Source organism: Pleurotus ostreatus, assembly GCF_014466165.1.
Source record: "Pleurotus ostreatus strain PC9 chromosome Unknown scaffold_1, whole genome shotgun sequence".
Lineage (NCBI taxonomy): Eukaryota > Fungi > Basidiomycota > Agaricomycetes > Agaricales > Pleurotaceae > Pleurotus > Pleurotus ostreatus.
In genome coordinates this window covers 933936-953023 of record NW_023503156.1, presented here as the reverse complement: position 1 = coordinate 953023, position 19088 = coordinate 933936, and the positions used below count along the sequence as shown (strand labels likewise).

Here is a 19088-nt window from a genome sequence, read left to right as displayed (position 1 = left end):
TTGAAGTGAAAGCAAGTCGGTCACGAACTGTCACATACATGGGCATCGACGACTATCACCTTATTTGGCAATCTACACCTTCAAGACGACTTCCAAAATGGCGTCGACTTCTGAAAGTCGCGACAACGTTGTCGTCGATTTATACAAACCTCTTCCCCCCATTCGAGTAAGCTAGGGCTCAACCAGCTAGTAGCTCGTAACTTACCTGGGCAATAGAACCAGAAGTTGAAACTCACGTCGAAGGATCCGTACACTCCAATGTATGTTCAAGCGAATCTGACCGCGAACACGGATCCGGCTACAATATACGAACAACGGGTGAAAAACAGGCAACTCCTCCTCGAGAACCCAGTTCGCGACAGTCGCGTGAAGAAGGAGCGCCTAGAGAAGAAGACCAGGAAGAAAGCTGAAAAGGAGAGGATAGCAGGCGTGCTGGGCAAGAAAGGTGCTCGGTCGAAAGGAGTTTGGCGGCTTGATGAGTCTCAAGCAAAGTAAGTACGCACACTTAATCAGTAGTGGTGGCTAACACGACCGGCGTGCAGATGGAACCTGTTCCTGCCCTTGCATCATCTGTGGCAAGGATATATGTCCGAACTGCTTGGCCTTGCGAGCCCTGGCACACTCTCTGCCAATGCGGCACCCAGTGCAGCTAGCATGCATCCCAAGCTGCTCAAGGCTGATTTTCACGGTTCCATAATGACAGGTTGGCGAACGAGTTCTGCGCGATTACCCCGAACTCATCTCGGTTGAATCAGTGAAGCAGAGTAAAAACCCATGCCTGATCGGTCTCTCAGGCATTGTAATACTTGAGTCAGAGAACGCGTTTAAGGTGATCACGAAGGACAATCGCGTCAAATGTCAGTGTGTCTTGTTTCAGCTTTGGTGACATTAATAACAATCGCCGCTAGTAATACCCAAACAGAACGCGATCTTTACGTTCGCTGTGCCTCTGTACTCCGTGTTGTCGCCGACGCACTCGGCAGGAGTTCCTTCGCCTCTCCCAGTGGAGCCAGAGAATGTCAAGACTGAGACCGTTTTAGACGGACCGCACATCGAGCTGGATTTGTATGGTAATCAATTTCGATTCAGAGCCGCCGACAGAGCTGGTCGCAAATTCAAACCCAAGGAGACGATTGAGCTATAACCCGGGATCACTGCCTGCAGCCTAGGCCTGGATGGACGCGGTTCTTCTCTCATTCAAACAGGGAAGACATTTCGAACCCCCGATTTTCTTGGACACCAAATTCTTATGAAGACGTGGGTATTAATAACAAACGTCCTGAGTCACTTCCATCATTCTTCTCCTGCAACCAGATGCCGGTGATCCTCGTATACCCCCCAATTATTATCTATTACTCAGATCAACGGCATCGGGTCCATCGACAAGCCCCCAGTCAGCCGCGTACCTATTCACCAAAACTCGCCTAGGCCTTACTGTCACCCCCCGTCTGCTCGATAAAAACGAGGGTGTTCATCTATTGTGGACGCCTATAGACCCGGTCTTTACACTTTGCTACTTGTCCCACGTTCATTCTCAGGCGATTCGCTCTGTATGCTTCCTTTCTTCAACGCCTACCTCCGATCACAACAGTCCCCGGGTATCCACTACACCCTATGTATCTCATACAATCCATCAATGTCTCACCTCCCATTTGTCCTTATACAGTCTCAGCGCGTGAGCTGGCACTATCAACACGAGATCAGGGCGGTAAAGACATTTTTACGTTTCCTCTGCGCCTCATGTCCTTCGTCTCAAAATGCTCAAAGGATGTACGTCTAATTTCTTTCCATCGTACGTGTGGAGCCTTCTAATCGAAGCCGTCGGGCAATTGTGCTGGTAGCAACTGCAACTCCCTTGTCTTTCTGGGTCTTCATATCCGAACGCCTACCCCTATGCTGGTACTGCGAAGTAGCGCTGCGTGAGGCGAATATCTCCTTGACATGGGTATAGCCATGGCCATCCGTACGTACGCCACACTGACAGCTTTTCTTCCGCTAATTATATTCTACCAATCGATAAGCCTTCCAATATATACAAAACCTGCGCGCGCGTCTGAGCTGTTGTTCAATCCACTTCTTGGCTTCACTCCTCGGTCGAGCACACGCCACTCATGCCTCGCTGTCTGACCTTGCTGCTTCGACTCTGTGGATGTGCCCCGCGAATCGACGACGAACTTGCGGACCAGCAGAAACAGGCGCAGCGTAATTCGGTGCCCAAAGAACATGACTACGATGTCGGAACACCCTTCGAGCCCCCGAGACGTGGAGGCTACGTCGAATACAGCAAAAGACAGCGCAGGAAAACTAGATCCATGACATCTAATTTTGGCTCTTCGAGTGCGTGTGTTTACTTTAGGCTTCAGCACGACCAGGGAATTGATCCAGGCTGTCTAGCAAGGCGGGAGCATTATGGACAGAGCCAGTCAACACTGAGGAGTGGCTCGACTGTGACTGTCGGTCAGCAGAGTCTAAGAAGGAGATCGGCGAGGAGGCAAATGCGAACGCCGAGCATTGTTGACTACTTCTCGCCCCGTCCAGATGTTTTCGACGATCCTTCTTGAAGCTGAAAAGTAGTATCTTGATTGACGAGTTATTTATTTCCCGAATGTGAGTCCACCATCTTACGTCTGTCCACCTCAACTCTCAAAGGCTGAATTGTTTTCAGATGGATCCATGTCGCTAATCCGAGTTCAGAGTGCCATCATTATGTCGCTCTCCAAACGAATATGCCCCTTCCTGACGCCCTCGCTGATCCCATGCGCGCTTCCCACAAGCAACAAAATCTATATCGACCACGCTTCGATCCTGTAGTTATGCCTTATGTCGGCCCGTTATCGTTAAACCATTATGTGTACTTATCACTGTAAAACACCTGTACAGTAGGTCAAATATACGTTCGATTGAACCCTAACTAAAGGCTAAATGACGACGGATACGCCTGTGGTCGACTTTCAGTATCGTTGGCTGACGCTTGAAATCGTCAGTGTACTAGAGACTGACGATGTAGATCAAATGAAAGCTGCTGTACATCATTCGATAGATGCTTCGTTGATCACGAAGATGGTGGGTGTGGGAAGTATTGCATGGCTTGGATTGGGCATAATCGATAGCATGAGGATGTAATGCATGGAAACGTGCGTGAATAATAAAACAGATAGGGCCCTCTCCCCCAGCCAAGATATCCCTACCCTCATCGGTCGCGAAACGACGGCACGGACATGCCTCTGGTGTGTACACCGGGGAATGGGAAGACGATTATTTTACTTCTCGGGATTGGGGTTCCTATAAGTTGGGAGTGCGGTCAGCAAACGTAGGGGAGTAGAGGATATATGAAGGGATGATTGGAAAAGGATCAGATAGGAGCGAAAGACATTTAGATGAATTGTTGTCAACACTTGGTTATTCAGTGTGAACTATGCTTGATTCGGTATATCATCACATAGAGGAGATGCAGAGTCCTTTGAACTGGAAATTCGAATACTCACATTCGGCGTTTGCCACCTGGTAGTGTTGTTACATTCACGAAGCTAAGTCGCGTAGAAATCAGCCACAGCTCCATCGAATTCATAGCAATCCAAAGCTCACCGTCTGTTGTAGAGAATGCGCTTCTTGGCACGGCCCTTTGGTGTCTTTTTCTTCTCGGTCTTGTCGACCTTCGGTGTTTGCGACTTGACTTTACCAGCGCGGGCGAGCGATCCGTGAACTGTATACGACGAGATGGGGGATCAAGGGGAGCTCATCGTCAGATACAACGCCCTTGAACTGCAGGACACGAATTGACCTTTTCCCATGTTGTCTTGAGGTTGCGTTCGACAGCGGTCAATACTGGGAGACGAATCAGTCAGCGACTGTACAGCTGCAGCATTAGGGTTTCGGGGAATCCCGAGGAGGAGTTGGTGACTGTGTGAGCTTGTTTTGTTAGCGTGGGAGAAATCACAGTTCTTGACTTCCATCATTGATACTGAACCCACTGCACCTCATTTTACATCAATGCAATTCACCGCCCATTCTATTTACCTTCGTGAGAAGCCGTGCTGTTCGATGGTGCTTACAGGACTGGGTGCATCGCGGCTTGCTCCCAAACTCTCATGTCGACCCGTCAGTCTCTCGCAGTGTTGGCCATCCTGATCGCTGGGGTGTCCTTTCTCTGGTCTCCACAGAAATGCAGGACTTATCCTGGCGATCCTAGTTGGCCTGAACCTCACGTCTGGGATGAACTGAATAAGACTGTCGATGGTCTTTTGATTCGTTCGAGACCGGTCGCGATTGCGTGTCACCATCCACACTTTGACGAAGAACAGTGCAACGAAGTCAGGAAGCAGTGGCATTCACCACAATATCTGTAAGTGTAAGCTGCGCAGAGCGTATAAATAACCGACCTTCTGTAGCGAGAAGAGCTCGTCAGCCATTCAGACGCCCTTGTTTGCGAACAAGAGCTGTGATCCTTTCACCGAGCCTGACGCTCCGTGTGCAATCGGCAATTATGTCGCATACTCGGTCAAAGTTGCTTCACCAACGCATGTCATTTCCACGGTCAAGTTTGCTAAGGAACATAATTTGCGTTTCGTAGTGAGAAATACTGGACACGAGTAGGCCTGTGGTTTACACTCGTTCAAACTATAACCCGCTCATCAGGTTTCAGTTACATGGGCAAGTCCACCGGCTCCCAGGCATTGGCAGTGTGGATGGGCCACCTCCGTCTCACCGAATGGTTTGATGACTACGAGGGAAGTAACTACAGGGGGCCAGCAGTCAAAATGCAAGCTGGTGTCCCCGTTGAGCAAACGTATGAGGAAGCGAATACCCGAGGGCTGGTCGTGGTCAGTGGTGTCTGTCCGGTACGTGTGCATACTATCGTACTCGGAAACGTGTTTAAGATGTTTCAGACGGTGGGCTTTAGCGGCGGGTATATCCAGGGGGGCGGACATGGGCCATTTGGGTCCTTGTACGGACTTGCAGCTGACCAGACGTTGTCCATGGAGGTCATCACAACTACTGGTGAATTCGTCAGGGCCTCCCCAACTGAGAATTCTGACCTTTTCTGGGCAATGAGCGGCGGTGTATGTTCTCCGGTTTCTGTTACTACGCTCCGTACTGAACATCCTTGCTCCAGGGAGGTGGGACATACGGAATCCTTTGGACAGTTACAGTGAAAGCATTCCCAGATATTCCCATTGCTGGCGGTCGCATCGGCTTCTCCAAGTCAGACAAGATATCCGACGACACCTGGTGGGAAGCGATTGATTTCTACCAGGCCATGACGCCCTCCTTCACCGACATCGGCGCAACGAGTTTCGCCTTCTACTCCAATGAAAAGTTCGACCTCCCCGCAGTCTTCCTTCCAAACGGCACCTCCCGCTCTATCATAACGCTCCTACAACCCTTCGTCGACAAACTGTCTTCCCTGCGGATCCCCCACAAGGTGGATTACAAGACGTATCCGGATTTCCTCCCCGCATATAAAGAGCTGTGGCCTTCTGAGTTGTTTGGAGTTGGGTTATTTTACTTTGGGAATCGGTTGTTGCCTAGGGAGCTGTGGGATAACCGGGATGGAGTTGAAGGGAAGAAGTTCAAGCAGTTGACGAAGGCGGTTAGGGAGATGGTGGAAGACGGCGCTGGGGCATTCGATATTGCGATTCGGCCGACATTGAAAGTCGCTGGCAACCCGGACAATGCGGTGCATCCTGCATGGCGAGAGGCTGAACGTGCCTTCGGTATCCAGTTGTAAGCTCGAATAGCAGTGTAGTACGCGATTCTCTTGACTGAAGTTTCTCTATAGGTTGTGGAACGACCTCGACGACTGGCCTGCCATACAAGGAAAGCTGAACAAGATAACCGCATACGTTGGTCTACTGAGGGAACTGACGCCTGGTGGTGGCGCTTACTTGAACGAGGTTTGCAATTGCCTTCATCTACTAATTCAATTCTGACCACAAGTCTGCTACTCTAGGCTGACCCGTACGAGCCCAACTGGCAACAGGCGTTCTATGGCTCCCACTATAACAAGCTACTGGCCATTAAAGACAAGTGGGATCCTGATCAGATGCTGTATGGCGCGACGGCTGTCGGTGGCGATCGATGGTCCGAAAAGGACGACGGGAGGTTGTGTCCTGCTCAGTCTGGCGTGCAGTGGTTTTTGTCTGAGGCTTTCGAACGCGGCCGTGGCGCCCTTGCATCATTCTTACCTTCCTTGTAATCTTCAATATTTATTTTGTACCATCAATGCCCCTTCCAATGCCCCTGTCTGTATCGTGACTTCAAACCAAGGGTTAGGGTCACGATTTACATGTTACTCTCTCTCCTTCGCTTGAGAACACCGTCTCTCGCTGATACAACATGCTACACGCGTCGTCTGAAGCTTGCATTATCGAGATCAATATCTGATGCATCCATTACCAGCGACTTAACTGCTGAAGAGAAAGAATCACTCAGAGAGAAGCTTCATAGGCAGAGGAAAACAGAATGGAAACGTAGGCAAGGGGTGCGTCGGTAATGGGCTCATGATAGGGCTTATGCTCATGAACGGTGCAATCTTGTAGGGCCAGAGTTTTCTAGACTATCTCATCGTCAATGTTCGAGGAGGTGTGTGCGTGTCCGACCATTTGCATCCGGGATAATGCTGAATCTCACCAAGGAAATGGTGGCAATGGATGTGCGGCCTTCCATCGCGAAAAGTTCGTTCCTCATGGGCCCCCATCTGGCGGTGACGGCGGACGTGGTGGCGACGTCTATATCATACCAACACCGCATATGACAACATTGTCCTCGATTTCCAAGAAGATACGCGGCGAAGCTGGGGGACACGGCCGCGGTACTTGGCAGAGCGGCAAATCTGGCTCACCGACGATCATCAAAGTCCCCCTTGGAACGGTGGTTCGGGAACTCGGTAGGGACCATCCCTTGCGAGCGCAGGACGAGTGGGAGGCAGAAGAAGCCGCGCTAGAGGGTTTGCCTCCTGCATTGAAGCGGGACAAAATGCGCGAAAATCGATGGGTACATTACCCGCGCGCTGCTGAGGACAACGTCGAAAGAGACTCATTCAAGGAAGCAGAACAAAACATGTACAAGGTAGAGCGCGAGCGCCGCTTGGAAAGGCGGAGAAGAGCCATTGAATCACCTATCGACTTGGACCTTTCTAAAGAGATAAAAGAGGATACCTCGATCGATGCACCGCTAGGTACAAGGCGGCAGGAGCCCACGGGTCATTTGGTTGCTTCCGGTGGTCAAGGTGGCTTAGGAAACACCCACTTCATAACTGCTGAAAATCGTTCACCAAAATTCGCAACGCGTGGGCAAGAGGGCGAACGCGTTACCCTCATTCTTGAGCTCAAACTACTCGCCGATATCGGGCTAGTGGGCATGCCCAATGCCGGAAAGAGCACTCTCCTTCGCGCGCTTACCGGTGGACGCGTCAAGAGCGAGGTGGCGAGCTACGCGTTTACAACGCTGAACCCTGTCGTAGGTGTCGTCCGGGTCGCCGAGGATGGTACATTCGAGGGCAGCTTGCAACATGGTGCTGTCTACGGCGAGACGGCCGTCGAACGCGAGCACGACCAAGCTAGGCATGACCTGGATCGCCAAACAATTGCTGCGGAGGATATCACATCAACTTCCCCATATTCATTTTCTGCGGAAGCTGCAGTGCCACAGCGCTCAGGGCACTACTTCGATGCTGTAGAGGATTTCCGGTTTACCATCTCAGACAATCCTGGCCTCATCTCTCGTGCTTCCGACAATGTAGGGCTTGGCCACTCGTTCTTGCGCGCTATGGAGCGATCTCTCGCCCTCGCTTATGTTGTGGACTTCTCGCAGCCTGCGCCCTGGGACGAACTGAAGGTACTCAAGGAGGAGTTGGAGCAGTACAAACCTGGGATGAGCGAAAAAGCAAGGATAGTGATTGCGAACAAAGCCGATCTGCTGGCATCTACGGGGGACGCCGCTGAGGTAGAGGAAGCCAAGACGAAGCTTAAACACCTGGAGGAATGGGCCAAAGACAACTTGGGTCCTCTCGATGTGGTGGCTGTCTCCGGAAAATACGCTCAGAATCTGAAGAAAGTCGTTCGGCTCATGCGGTCCTACGTCGAAGCAGAACGCCTCGCCATGGAAAACAACGTGGAGCTTGACTCCCCACCTTCAGCTCCCTCGCTTGAAGAAACGTCGACGCCGTGATTCCAAAAGCTGCACTTAGACTACTTCAACTCAATTCGTCGTTCTGCGCACGCATATAATCAATTAATCTTATTTTAATCTATACTTGCTGTTGAGTCTTGGCTTAAATCATGCTTGTTCTCACTCGCATCTATCACCGTGCCTAGAGTTGAACCTTGTGTTGATCTTCGCGCTCCCATGCGCAGTCATCTAATATAAAGCTGCGGAATGAACCCCAACAGCTTCAACATACAGCTCGGTAAGTTTAGGCGATGCTGCACCGTAGAATAAAAGCGAGCGAGCGGTGTGCAAATGGTTCTCTCAATATGATGTCCTTTTTTAAGGTACTGTATCTGGTAGCGTGTCTCGCAGCTTTGTCGCGTGTACAGGTTGACGGACGTCAGTGTTGTTGCCTATATGGCCAGAGTTGCTGGCCCTCTGATGCACATTTCGCACTGCTGGAGTCTCAAATATCACAACCCCTGATCTATCCTGTTCCCCCGGCATCGGCATGTTACACAGAGGGTCCGTCTTCAAGCAACTGCTCGGACTTCCTCGCCAACACCTTCGACGGGAGATGGCGCTCCGACCAAGCAGGATCAATGCAATCCGTCAACTGGGAGACCCATATATTCGACAACGGAACCATTTATGCCTGCTACTCAAATACGGCCTTGGGATTCCCCTGCGAACAAGGCAGCATACCCAATATCGCCGTAGATGTTCGTTCCATCGAAGACATCCAAGCTGCGGTGAAATTTGCGTCGAGCCATAATTCACGGCTTGTCGTGAAAAATACCGGGTCAGTCGACCGTTGACCGACCAATGAGGAAATTGTTTTTTGACGAACATACCTATATCCCAGGCATGACTACCTTGGGCGTAGTACGGCTCGAGGTTCCTTCTTGATCTGGACCCACCATCTTAAGAACATTACATATCACGAAAAATTTGTGCCCGCTGGAGCTGGTCCTTCCACCAGCCACAGCAATGGTACGTCGATATATAGCTACTCATTCTCCGTACTAACCTATAATCCGCAAAGTTATAACACTTGGCGCTGGCGTACAATGGTACGAAGCATATGATGCCGTGGAAGCCCACGGTCGTATTCTTGTTGGCGGACTGTCGGCGCGGGCATCCGTTGGGGCGGCTGGTGGCTGGATTTCTGGAGGAGGCCATAGTGCGCTTAGTCCGTCTCATGGTTTGGGTATAGTAATTCCACACATTTCTCATGACTTTTGACTGATTCTTCCTTCTCTTAGGCGTTGATAATGCTCTGCAATTTACCATCGTCGTTGCTGACGGGAGACATATTGCCGCCAATGCCCATAGTCACCCTAACCTCTTCTGGGCTTTGCGAGGTGGTGGTGGAGGAACCTTTGGGGTCATCACATCCGTAACATATCAAACCCACCCCTCACTGCCCCTCGTTGGTGCCTTCTTCAGCGGCAATTTCACATCGCCTGAGATCGCAAAAGGTGTCATTACAGAATTCGTCCGTATCCAGCCTTCTCTTGCCGAGACAGGTTGGGGTGGGTACTCGTTCTTCGACAACTCTAGCCTTAATGCCTTCTACATCGCCCTGAACACTTCCTGGGAGGCAGCTAACGTTACATGGCTTCCTTTCTTTGATTTCGCACGGAATGCATCCACTGATAGCCCCGGCCCCCAAACATTGACGGTGCCCTTCGACTCGTTCTTTTCGTGGTACCAGGCGCTCTTCAGTGGGGGCCAGCAGGTCGGCACAAATGTATACCTGGGATCTCGTCTGATTCCTACAGACCTGGTCAAGAGTGACCACGAGAAGGTGGTAAAAGCGCTGCTTGCCATCGACGGTGTCACTTCATGGCAGTACGTGTTCACGCCACATACCAGGACTAATTCCTAATTCTCGGCTTCTAGTGCCATCGCAGGAGGGGAAGTCTCGAGAAGCAAGCCTTCCTCTGCAGGTATCAACCCCGCTTGGCGCAAAGCGATCTCCCACGTCGTCGTTTCTGAAGGTTGGGGAGAAGGAGCGCCTGCCGCTGTCATTGACGCTGCTAGGCAGCGGCTTACTTCCAAGGTCAAGAAATTAGAAGCACTAGTTCCTGGAGCAGGCGCTTACTTCAATGAGGTGAGCCAGGGCCTTGGATCAGAATGGTTTCATCCTCATTCTGCTCCCAGGCATTCCCATTTGAGGAGAACCCTCAACGTACATTCTTTGGCCCCCATTATACACGGCTAAGGTTGATTAAACTCCAGTACGATCCCAAAGGTCTTTTCGTCGTTGCAAACGGGGTAGGGTCCGAGGAATGGGATCCTTCGCTGAACTGCCGACGTTAAGCGCTAAGTGCGATTCGTACTGTCTATAATTACGCTGCATAAATATTCATGCCCCTCTTGTCCGCTTTATTGCCAATGTTCCACGGAAGCCCAACCAACGGATTGGTGCGTCCGCTCCAATCCCGGACGCAGTCGCTACACATCGGCCTGTCTAGCGATGCCCGAACAGCCGGCGCTCGAATGAATGTCTGATCTGTTGGCGGCCCAAGCGCTTCAACAGTACTTCCTTGCAGCCCTTGTTCAGGAGAGGAACAGGGGCAGGATATGCTGCCGCCGGCTTCACACATAGGCTAAACAACTCGCGAGGATATTCTGCCGCCATACGTACTCAGGTGCATCCCCGAGCCTGCCGCAGATGTTCCACTTGATCTCAACGCTGTTGGTCATTGTCTTACCCCTTGCACGTTTGTCCTCCCAATGAGGGCCACCCCTGAAGCACTCCATATCCTCTCACAATGGAGTTCGACTACAGTTTGATTGGGCGTTAGTTGCAGACAGGCCAAACCAATCAACGCTAATAATATAAGCTTCTTTGGAAAGGTGAAAGAGGGTACGAAGTAAAATAATCATCGACAAATTCCTTGAAATTCCATGGAGTTTCTTCCCATGCATGGCGCGACCGTTATTGATAGCGAAAGTACCCTCCCTTGAGTCCCTTGACCGTAATCATCACGTTACGGCTAGTTTAAGGAAATACTTACCCTCGAAAGAATTACTGCAGGGAAATTCCTACTATTGGTTTGATAGACTATTAATACGGCGGCCAATAAATCGTCATATGAAGGGGAATGCAATTGCAATACACATGGCATACGAAGAGGGCATCAGTATCGTGCTTGTGGCATTGATATTGTTACAACGGCCCCGTCGTTGGCGTCAACGAGGGGGAAACGAAGTCTAGGACCTGTCGCGCGGTTGCCGTCATGTCAGAATTAACCTCCACACATTCATGCTTCTTGACTCTCATGCCCCCCGTGAGATACTGTTGACGAGCAGTTCGGCTCCACTTAGCACCCCAAACCATCCAAACAACACTCCGTGTGGAAGCCTATCACTCGACTAACCCGGACAACAGGTTGGAAGTATACATAACATTGACAAGGGAGGGAAGCTGTCTAAGCTTACATTACGATCATCGAAGAAGCATCGATGAAGACGCTGATGGGGGTGATACCTTTGTGGCGTCGTGTTCTCTGGATTCTCTTGAATCTTGACATCGTAGTCAATGGGTTAAATTTATCTATTGTTCACACTGTCCATCAAATCAGCGGTCAAGCATTGAAGCCGAAGCGAAGCATTCTCATAACCTACCGTAAGGCGGAATCAATAATTGATAGGGAGGGTAGTGGTCCCGCCAACACGGAGAAATACTCTTTGGTGCGGGCAATATGGGTATGGGGAACTATCGATAAGCTGTTTCGCGACAGATCCAGTTAGATGTGAGTCGTAGCGCTGGTTCCCGAAACCGAAACTTCTCCCGCGAAGGTCTGGATCACCCAATCCAAAAGCATCCCACACACACAGCGTGGTTAGTTTGGGTGTTCTGCTTCCAGGTTCTTGGACACTCCGTCGTATTAGCATGCTTCATGCGCCCTATATGTAGGCGTTATGTAACGGCGAGCTCGATCTGTGGGATAAAACGTCCATCATGGGGCAGTCCATGAAAGATACATGAGGGGGTACCCCTAAACGGAAGCACAACGCGAGGGCATGAGTATTCATTCTTCCGAATGAGTCCATATAGGGCACCCACCCGCCTGACTCATAGTTTAGATGGGATGTGTGTGGTATTGGGAGATTAGCAGGTGATTGACAAGGTCCTCGGACGTATAGTGCTATCATTCCCCCATGATGACCGTGCACTGCAATGTAGGAGTTATCATAACGGAGGGGCTGTTATCAAACTCTGTATATAGCCTGGTCTCGACGTCATATGGTTCCTATGAATAATAACCGCGCATCATATTGTCCCATGCCCCATGGAACGGCAGGGTTGGCGCAATGATGAATGAATTCTCGAAACAATAGCAGGGCTCGGATGCGTTAAGAATGGATGCCACCACAGATATGCAAATCAAGCCGCCGGCTGCGGGGACGTTGGAAGGGGTAAATACGAGACTGACCTTCTCCTAGTTGATTCCCGTCTTCGAATTGTTCCGTCGATAGTCGAGCTCCGACTCATTATGCACTTGCACATATCTGATGGATGTAGACTCGGATGAGCTCCATACACGAACGGCTGATTAAAGGCTGTCGATCGGAACCGGATATGGATATCTGCTATATGTCCTATGTACTCCGGCAAATCGACGCCGACGAAGTCGCAAAGGTAAATAACAGTAGCCAGACTCCATGAACGGGCTCTCAAGATCTCACCCCCTTTTGTTAATAATTTTTGGCAGAAGAGTTACTGCGCCTTCGACTTCATGTAGATGAGATGATACGCAGGCTAGTGGGGGCTTGATCAACTACGGCCTAGCCAGGCCTGGCTTCGATGCGGAGCGATGCGTTTGTACACTTCTGTAGTCGTAACACGCGGCGAAGTGAGGATATGTACTTTCGCCACGTGTGACCGGGTGAAGTAGTCCGTAGCAATACGAAGCCTGAAGAGTTTAGAAGGTGATGTTAAGCTGGATGCCAGACTTATCGTATGCGATGTCCTGATCGGCGAATGCGGCACGCTCGTATTGGCACTTGGCAGACTCGAGTATGGGCCGCCGGAACGAGTGAGCGGTAAACGTACGTGTCGCGGGGACGGTGCTTCCGAGATCGTATATCAAAGACATTGCTGCTATCTCCTAGAATAGAATGATCACGGATATGTCCATTTGCGCCAACCTGTTTTCGGAAGAAATGAAAGGTGTATGAAAACAGTGGGAAACGAGTCGACCCCCTGAGGCCGTGGGCGTGTACGAAGCGGTTCGGATACGAACTGAATAGATCTTGAGCCACTTACGATGGTACTTGGTGGGACATTGTCCTTGAGAAGTACATCCGTGCCGCGGCAAGATGCCGCAGATGTGCTATGCCGATGGACAGGGGACGTAACCACGGACGCCACGACTGACTGGTAAGTAAGTAAAAGCTCCGATCGCACTAAGCTTCAAAGGGCGCGAATGTGTGACAGGGTCTGCTAAGTCACATAATTGCCACCAGCTCGGCGACGGCGACGGCGACGTCAGTAAGCGTCAAACTCCCTGCAATTTCAGACTTTTCAGCTTCACGCACAGAGGAGCCACGGAGATTCTGGGTTACTTGCCTTGCCTGTGGTGGTTAGGCCAACTTTAGTGAAATATCTTGCCGAGTCCCAATGGTGCATCGTGCTCACTGCGTCAACTTTGGGTGCCCTGGAGCGCCAAGCGCAATGGGGAGGAACTTTATTGGAAGGGTTGTTGGGATAACGTTATGGGCGTGCCTGGTTTGCTTCAAGGCCAGTTGCGGGCGACCCAAGGCGACCCATGCGCTCGCGAGCAGCAGGTTGCGCGGTGCGCTCTCAACAATGCGCGTGCTCTATTTTATGCTTCGAGCGAGGCCAGAAGCTCGCTAAATGGGCCTGAATGAGGAGGAGGGGATGGCGATTTGGTTCAAGATGGGTTGCCTGCTAAGTATTAAGTGTCGGAATATGCCGTGTGACTTATCGGCAGAAATATTCTTTTTAGAAAACCCCAATTTTGGGAGGTGAGCTATTTGTATGGAGATCAAGACCAAACGCGCGAGCCAAATTCCCCCATTTCCTCCTGACCGTCACTCTGGCCAGAGGATGAGCACGCCCGTCCCCCACCAATACAACCACAACAACATCCCCCAAGTGTCCCCGACGATGCCCCCGACGTTGATGTCCCCGACGGCGTCGTCGTCGGCCACCGCTAGTGCTCCTGGGTATGTTCTCTGCATCTAAACATATATCTGGGACTGACCGCACCATATTGCTTCATCCACCCCAGGTCAATGCGTTCGAGAATCACTGTCGTTTGTGCTGAGGTATGCTTTACTGCGCCAATTATTGTCGGCCATGGTCTGACCACAATATTCCACGCGATAGTGCAAACGCCTCAAATTGAAGTGCGACAGACGAACGCCTTGCGGTAGCTGTCAGAAGCGAGACACGGTTTCAAGATGCATATACTCGCCTGCTGCTGCTGAGAAAGTGTCAGTTGCGATTTACAGGCTGCTTTCTAGTTGCTGCCAATCTAATGGCAATACTTCAGGGATTTACATTCACTGAACAACCGCTTGATACAGGTCGAAACTACCCTCACGCAAATGACTTCCGGGTCGTCGGCCCCCTTCGTATCATCCTACCCGCCCGCATCGGGTGGTGCTGGGCAAGCACTTTCCTCAGCAGACACGGCCAAGGCGAATCAGCCCACCCAACCTACTCCAGGGCCTTCGAACTATAATAAGCAGAGTTCTGTCTGCTATTCAAACATACCCACTTCGCAGGCTCCAATGTACCACGCCATATTCAAAGGTGATAGGTCTGCCTTAACGATACCCCTTCCTATTATTACGAACACATTCCTATCCGGGGCATTCCAACTGCATTCGCCGTCAGAGCTAGAACAAGAAGAACTCCTGACCCTCCAAACTCTTGGTGTCGACCTTACGGCGTCTTCACATAAAGGTAAAGCCTCCACGAAGATGAACTATCAGACCACGGAAAGCTTCGAGACGACGGGCATGAATGCCCATAAGGGTACGGAAAGCGTTAAGCTCGAACCTACACTCGTCTCGTTACAACACCACTCAGGCACCCACCCAGATGCCGTCTCCTTGCCTTTGAATACGCCGAACGGCCCCACGACGACTGGCAATAATCCGAGCTCCCATCCGTTCCCTGCTCCGACATCACACCCATATAATTCCCAACCTTTCAACAGTGCTCCGGAGGCTGGCGGTTTCAGGGTTCCAATGGATACGAATGCGGAACAAGAACGTTCGCTTCTTGACCGAAATGGGCTGCCCCCGCTTTCAGCGTACCTCATACCGTCTCGTCCTTCCGCTAGCTACGAACATGTATTTCCCTCCTCGGCGCAAACTCCAGCACCAGACCAATCGTGGGGTCCGGCAGGCCGTCATGGCGTCACCTCAACGGTCTTATCGTATCTTCCTCACGACTGGGATGAGATCAAACAGCTAGTGGCCAACGTGGAACACTTCGAACGTAACACTGGAGTATGTGAGGATCGAAGCTATTTGGAGCAACGCATCCGATCCATGGTTGATGGGACAACATCATCTGATGGACGGTCTCTCAGCCTGTCATTTTTCGCCAGTGCATGTGCCTTGCTCGCCCTGGGTAGCGAACTTCGACGACAATCCACGCTCGACCATCATCACGATGAATCACGAATGATCGTTGACAGTAATATGTCAGATCCAGGTAAGGGCAACGGAGGGTCAGACCCGAGGCAGTGGAGGAACAACCCAAGTTTTATCGCTCACCGAAGCTTCGGTACCTCTGCTCACACCATATCCTCTGCATTAGTGCCACCACCCTACACCTCTCCTCCGACCTTTAATATGTATCCCTCTACGCCCAATCGCGCAGAGCGAGCGATCGCCGATCCCACTCTCCTTTACGACCTTTCCGTTCAAGCTCTCTCCTTGGCCGATTCCGAGTCCCAGATCCAGCCTGCCGACATCGATTACGTGCAGGCATGTTTATGGCAGGTGAAATATCTGTTCGCGAGCGATAGGCTCATGTCTCCTCCTCGAAAAGAAGGGACAGGGACTCTTGCTCTACCTTTGGTAAGTTTTCTGTTGCATCTAGAGGAACCTATCCCTTACACAATGCTTCTGTCGTAGGTCGGAAAGATGGTCAATGTCGCTAGGCAAATAGACCTCGGTAGTGACCCCGACGACGACGACCCCGACTTGACTGGTAGATCCAGCTCGCGGCCTCAGATGGTGGACAACGATGAGGAGCTCGAGATTGAGAAGAATAGAAGGCGACGGGTCTGGTGGGAGGTGGTTTATTATGACTTGTGAGCATTTTTACTCTTCGTCCTGAGGTTTCGACTCTTGTTTGCTTCTCCCGCGCGCCATACGCTCTTTGGATCGAAGCCACTGTGACAGGAAGTTGATGTTACCACCTAGATTCATTTCTGACTCCATGAACCACCCGCCGCTAATCGCACCAGCACACATTCCTATGCCACCATCGTCGATTTATCCTCTAACACCTTTACGGGAATACCTCAATAACCGCCAGCTCGATCCTACTTCGTTGCTCTACGACACCTCTGCTCCCTACACGACTCTGTTACCTAACTACCCTAACGACGGCGCGGATATTATGTCTGAATTTGAGCTTCGCTGTCGGTGCGTTGGGCATTTTGCCAATATTTATAATCCTAATGCATGGCTTTCCCAGCCTTGCGCAACTCGTCAAATTAATTCAGGCTCGTCTGTCAAGTGGCCGAGGATACTCCTTCGAGCAATTAGCGTCGTATGAGACTGACTTGCGGACTACTTTGGAGGCTTTCCGCGAAGACTGGAGCGGCGGCAGCGGCGAGGAAGATACCGCCAACAATGTCAATGCTGATGGTCCATCTCGAAGTGGAGTACGACCAACGGACCTCTCCAAGGCTGAAGCTACCCTCATCATCAATAAGCTGATTATTAAACTCTATCTGCCCTTCGTCCGCCCCAAAGTTCAACCGACAGAGGACGCTCACGAACGCTCATCCGCACGTCCCGTCCTTCATCAAGCCATCTACGGGCTAGTTAATGCTGCTCATGGTCTGCTCACTGCTGCCCAGACAATGGTTTCCCTGGCGCCATCCAAACCCTCCCTGGCCCCTCACATTGTTCTCGACTTCTATGATTTCGGACGCTTTGTCTTTGACGCCACCGTAGTGTGCGCTTACGCTCATTCGACGCAACCAACCGCTATGTGGGCTCCCCAAGCAAAGGAGGACGTCGCCACAGGGGCAAGTCTAATTGATTCGGAATCTATGAAGGAAATGTGGCACTCGGAAGATGGCATGCACGCTCGCACAGATCGTTCAACCTCGTTGAACTGGATCGAAGCGCATCTCATTCTGCGTGCGCTTCGAAAGAACTGTTGTGCACTTCGTGGTTCATCTTCATCTTCGGCATCTATTACAGTCAGTCCCGGTGCTTGTGGTTCGAAACGCAAGTTGGTAGAGACTCAGGCTAATCCCGAGGAACGGGTTCAGGAAGAGGTCGAACGAGAGGAACGAAATACAAGATATGAGCATCGACTTTCCAACGATCGTTCAATGCCCGTGGCCTCAAATCCCTATCCGCTCGATGTAGTCCCTAACACCCATGGCTACGATACACCCCCACTGGCAAATCCTCCTCCACAGGATCCTTTTCCCTCAGTGGGGGGCAAGCGGCGAGTCCCCGTGTCCACACCCATTGCATCGACAATAACACCCAATATCGGTGGGCAGAAAACGAAAATCAAGGCAAACAGGCCGCGGACAATAGTTCGCCATCGTATACAATTCCCCGAGCCGGTGCTAGCATCAGGCGTTCGTTCGAAAAAAGATAGATCGGTGTTTTCGCCCGCTGGTATTGATGGTGAAGGCTCACCGCACGGAGCTCCAGACCCTCCTCCTCCTGAGGAGGACGACTACGTGCAGATTAATTCGTATCGTTCCCGATCATCATCGCTCATGCAAGATGGGATACAGCATCCTTCACCCCAGCACCGCTTGGATTCGCCCAGTACAGGCCCCATTCAAGAAGCAAGTGCCCGCACAAGGCGCCCGAGTGACCATGACGCCCCCGTTGTCTCGGATATTCCAATGCTTTATGGTGCTTCCCCGACGTCATACGACTCTCCCTATGATACTTCTCGAGGCTCTGTAGATGCAGAGGTTTATGCTCCTTCGTCAAGTCCCTACGGGAATACCACGTCATCGAGTGGGCCTCTATCTGCTGCGAGTTCACCCTACACGCAGACAAGTGGGCAATCTCACAACGCGTTCAATTCCTCCCCCAATCAACGTAGCCCTGCCTTCGAGCCCTCGCGTAATCCAAGCACGGAGACTGCCACCTATTATGTGGCACCCAATCCACCTAACAACGCGCCGTATGAGTCGCAGTACGATAGTAGCAACATGCGTCACGGAGGCGCGCCGATGGAATACAACGCGCCTCACCCTGGGCATTATGGCATGAAAGTTGTGGGCGACGGTCCTCCACCTCCACCTCCACCTCCACTTCAGATGCACCCTATGTCGGTTCAAGCATCGCAGCATCGCTCATATGGTCAGCAGCAGGTCATGCCCAACCCACAAACCTCCCAATGGTCTGTCAACCCCATCCAAGATATAGGGATTTCGCAACAGCCTTCCAGTCATTACGGATGGCAAGAGCATAATTACTACTAGACGCCTCTCCTTCACGAACTTTCACGATCAGCATAACACGACCCGCTCCTAGATATCCCCCACTCTTTTATTATTCCCTTTGTCGTTCGTTCATACATGTATCATAGCGATTTTTGCATATATATATATTTGTATTATACGTCTTATCTGTCCATATAGCTTTCTGCACACTGTTACACAGGAAATTCAGAGGAACTAAATTATCGTCCTTTCACCGCACGTACGAACCTTAGAGATAGCTCAGTC

General features: G+C 51.2%; 7 protein-coding genes across 7 annotated transcripts; 6 read left to right on the top strand and 1 right to left on the bottom strand.

Moving 5' to 3' along the window:
- Positions 1–97: 97 nt before the first annotated feature.
- PC9H_000317 (uncharacterized protein) lies at positions 98–1144 on the top strand (the record flags this gene model as incomplete). Its single annotated transcript, XM_036769979.1, has 5 exons — positions 98–166; positions 217–491; positions 543–703; positions 756–857; positions 909–1144. 5 exons carry the CDS (start codon positions 98–100, stop codon positions 1142–1144), a joined length of 843 nt encoding a protein of 280 aa, XP_036635824.1.
- Positions 1145–2111: 967 nt separating this feature from the next.
- Positions 2112–2518, top strand: PC9H_000316 (uncharacterized protein; the record flags this gene model as incomplete). Its single annotated transcript, XM_036769978.1, has 2 exons — positions 2112–2341; positions 2395–2518. The coding sequence occupies 2 exons, from the start codon at positions 2112–2114 to the stop codon at positions 2516–2518; spliced, it is 354 nt and encodes a 117-aa protein (XP_036635823.1).
- A 742-nt stretch (positions 2519–3260) lies between these two features.
- PC9H_000315 (uncharacterized protein) lies at positions 3261–3791 on the bottom strand (the record flags this gene model as incomplete). Its single annotated transcript, XM_036769977.1, has 4 exons — positions 3261–3282; positions 3486–3527; positions 3586–3703; positions 3782–3791. The coding sequence occupies 4 exons, from the start codon at positions 3789–3791 to the stop codon at positions 3261–3263; spliced, it is 192 nt and encodes a 63-aa protein (XP_036635822.1).
- A 297-nt stretch (positions 3792–4088) lies between these two features.
- PC9H_000314 (uncharacterized protein) lies at positions 4089–6196 on the top strand (the record flags this gene model as incomplete). Its single annotated transcript, XM_036769976.1, has 7 exons — positions 4089–4342; positions 4389–4589; positions 4643–4838; positions 4887–5060; positions 5114–5724; positions 5780–5894; positions 5951–6196. 7 exons carry the CDS (start codon positions 4089–4091, stop codon positions 6194–6196), a joined length of 1797 nt encoding a protein of 598 aa, XP_036635821.1.
- A 90-nt stretch (positions 6197–6286) lies between these two features.
- On the top strand, positions 6287–8169 carry MTG2 (GTPase of the mitochondrial inner membrane that associates with the large ribosomal subunit; the record flags this gene model as incomplete). The annotated part of the gene is made up of 3 exons (XM_036769975.1): positions 6287–6481; positions 6540–6582; positions 6635–8169. The coding sequence occupies 3 exons, from the start codon at positions 6287–6289 to the stop codon at positions 8167–8169; spliced, it is 1773 nt and encodes a 590-aa protein (XP_036635820.1).
- A 581-nt stretch (positions 8170–8750) lies between these two features.
- PC9H_000312 (uncharacterized protein) lies at positions 8751–10473 on the top strand (the record flags this gene model as incomplete). Its single annotated transcript, XM_036769974.1, has 6 exons — positions 8751–8950; positions 9014–9141; positions 9194–9358; positions 9414–10008; positions 10054–10264; positions 10315–10473. 6 exons carry the CDS (start codon positions 8751–8753, stop codon positions 10471–10473), a joined length of 1458 nt encoding a protein of 485 aa, XP_036635819.1.
- Positions 10474–14164: 3691 nt separating this feature from the next.
- On the top strand, positions 14165–18842 carry PC9H_000311 (uncharacterized protein; the record flags this gene model as incomplete). Its single annotated transcript, XM_036769973.1, has 7 exons — positions 14165–14352; positions 14418–14454; positions 14516–14622; positions 14682–16224; positions 16282–16460; positions 16573–16797; positions 16850–18842. The coding sequence occupies 7 exons, from the start codon at positions 14165–14167 to the stop codon at positions 18840–18842; spliced, it is 4272 nt and encodes a 1423-aa protein (XP_036635818.1).
- Positions 18843–19088: the final 246 nt, after the last annotated feature.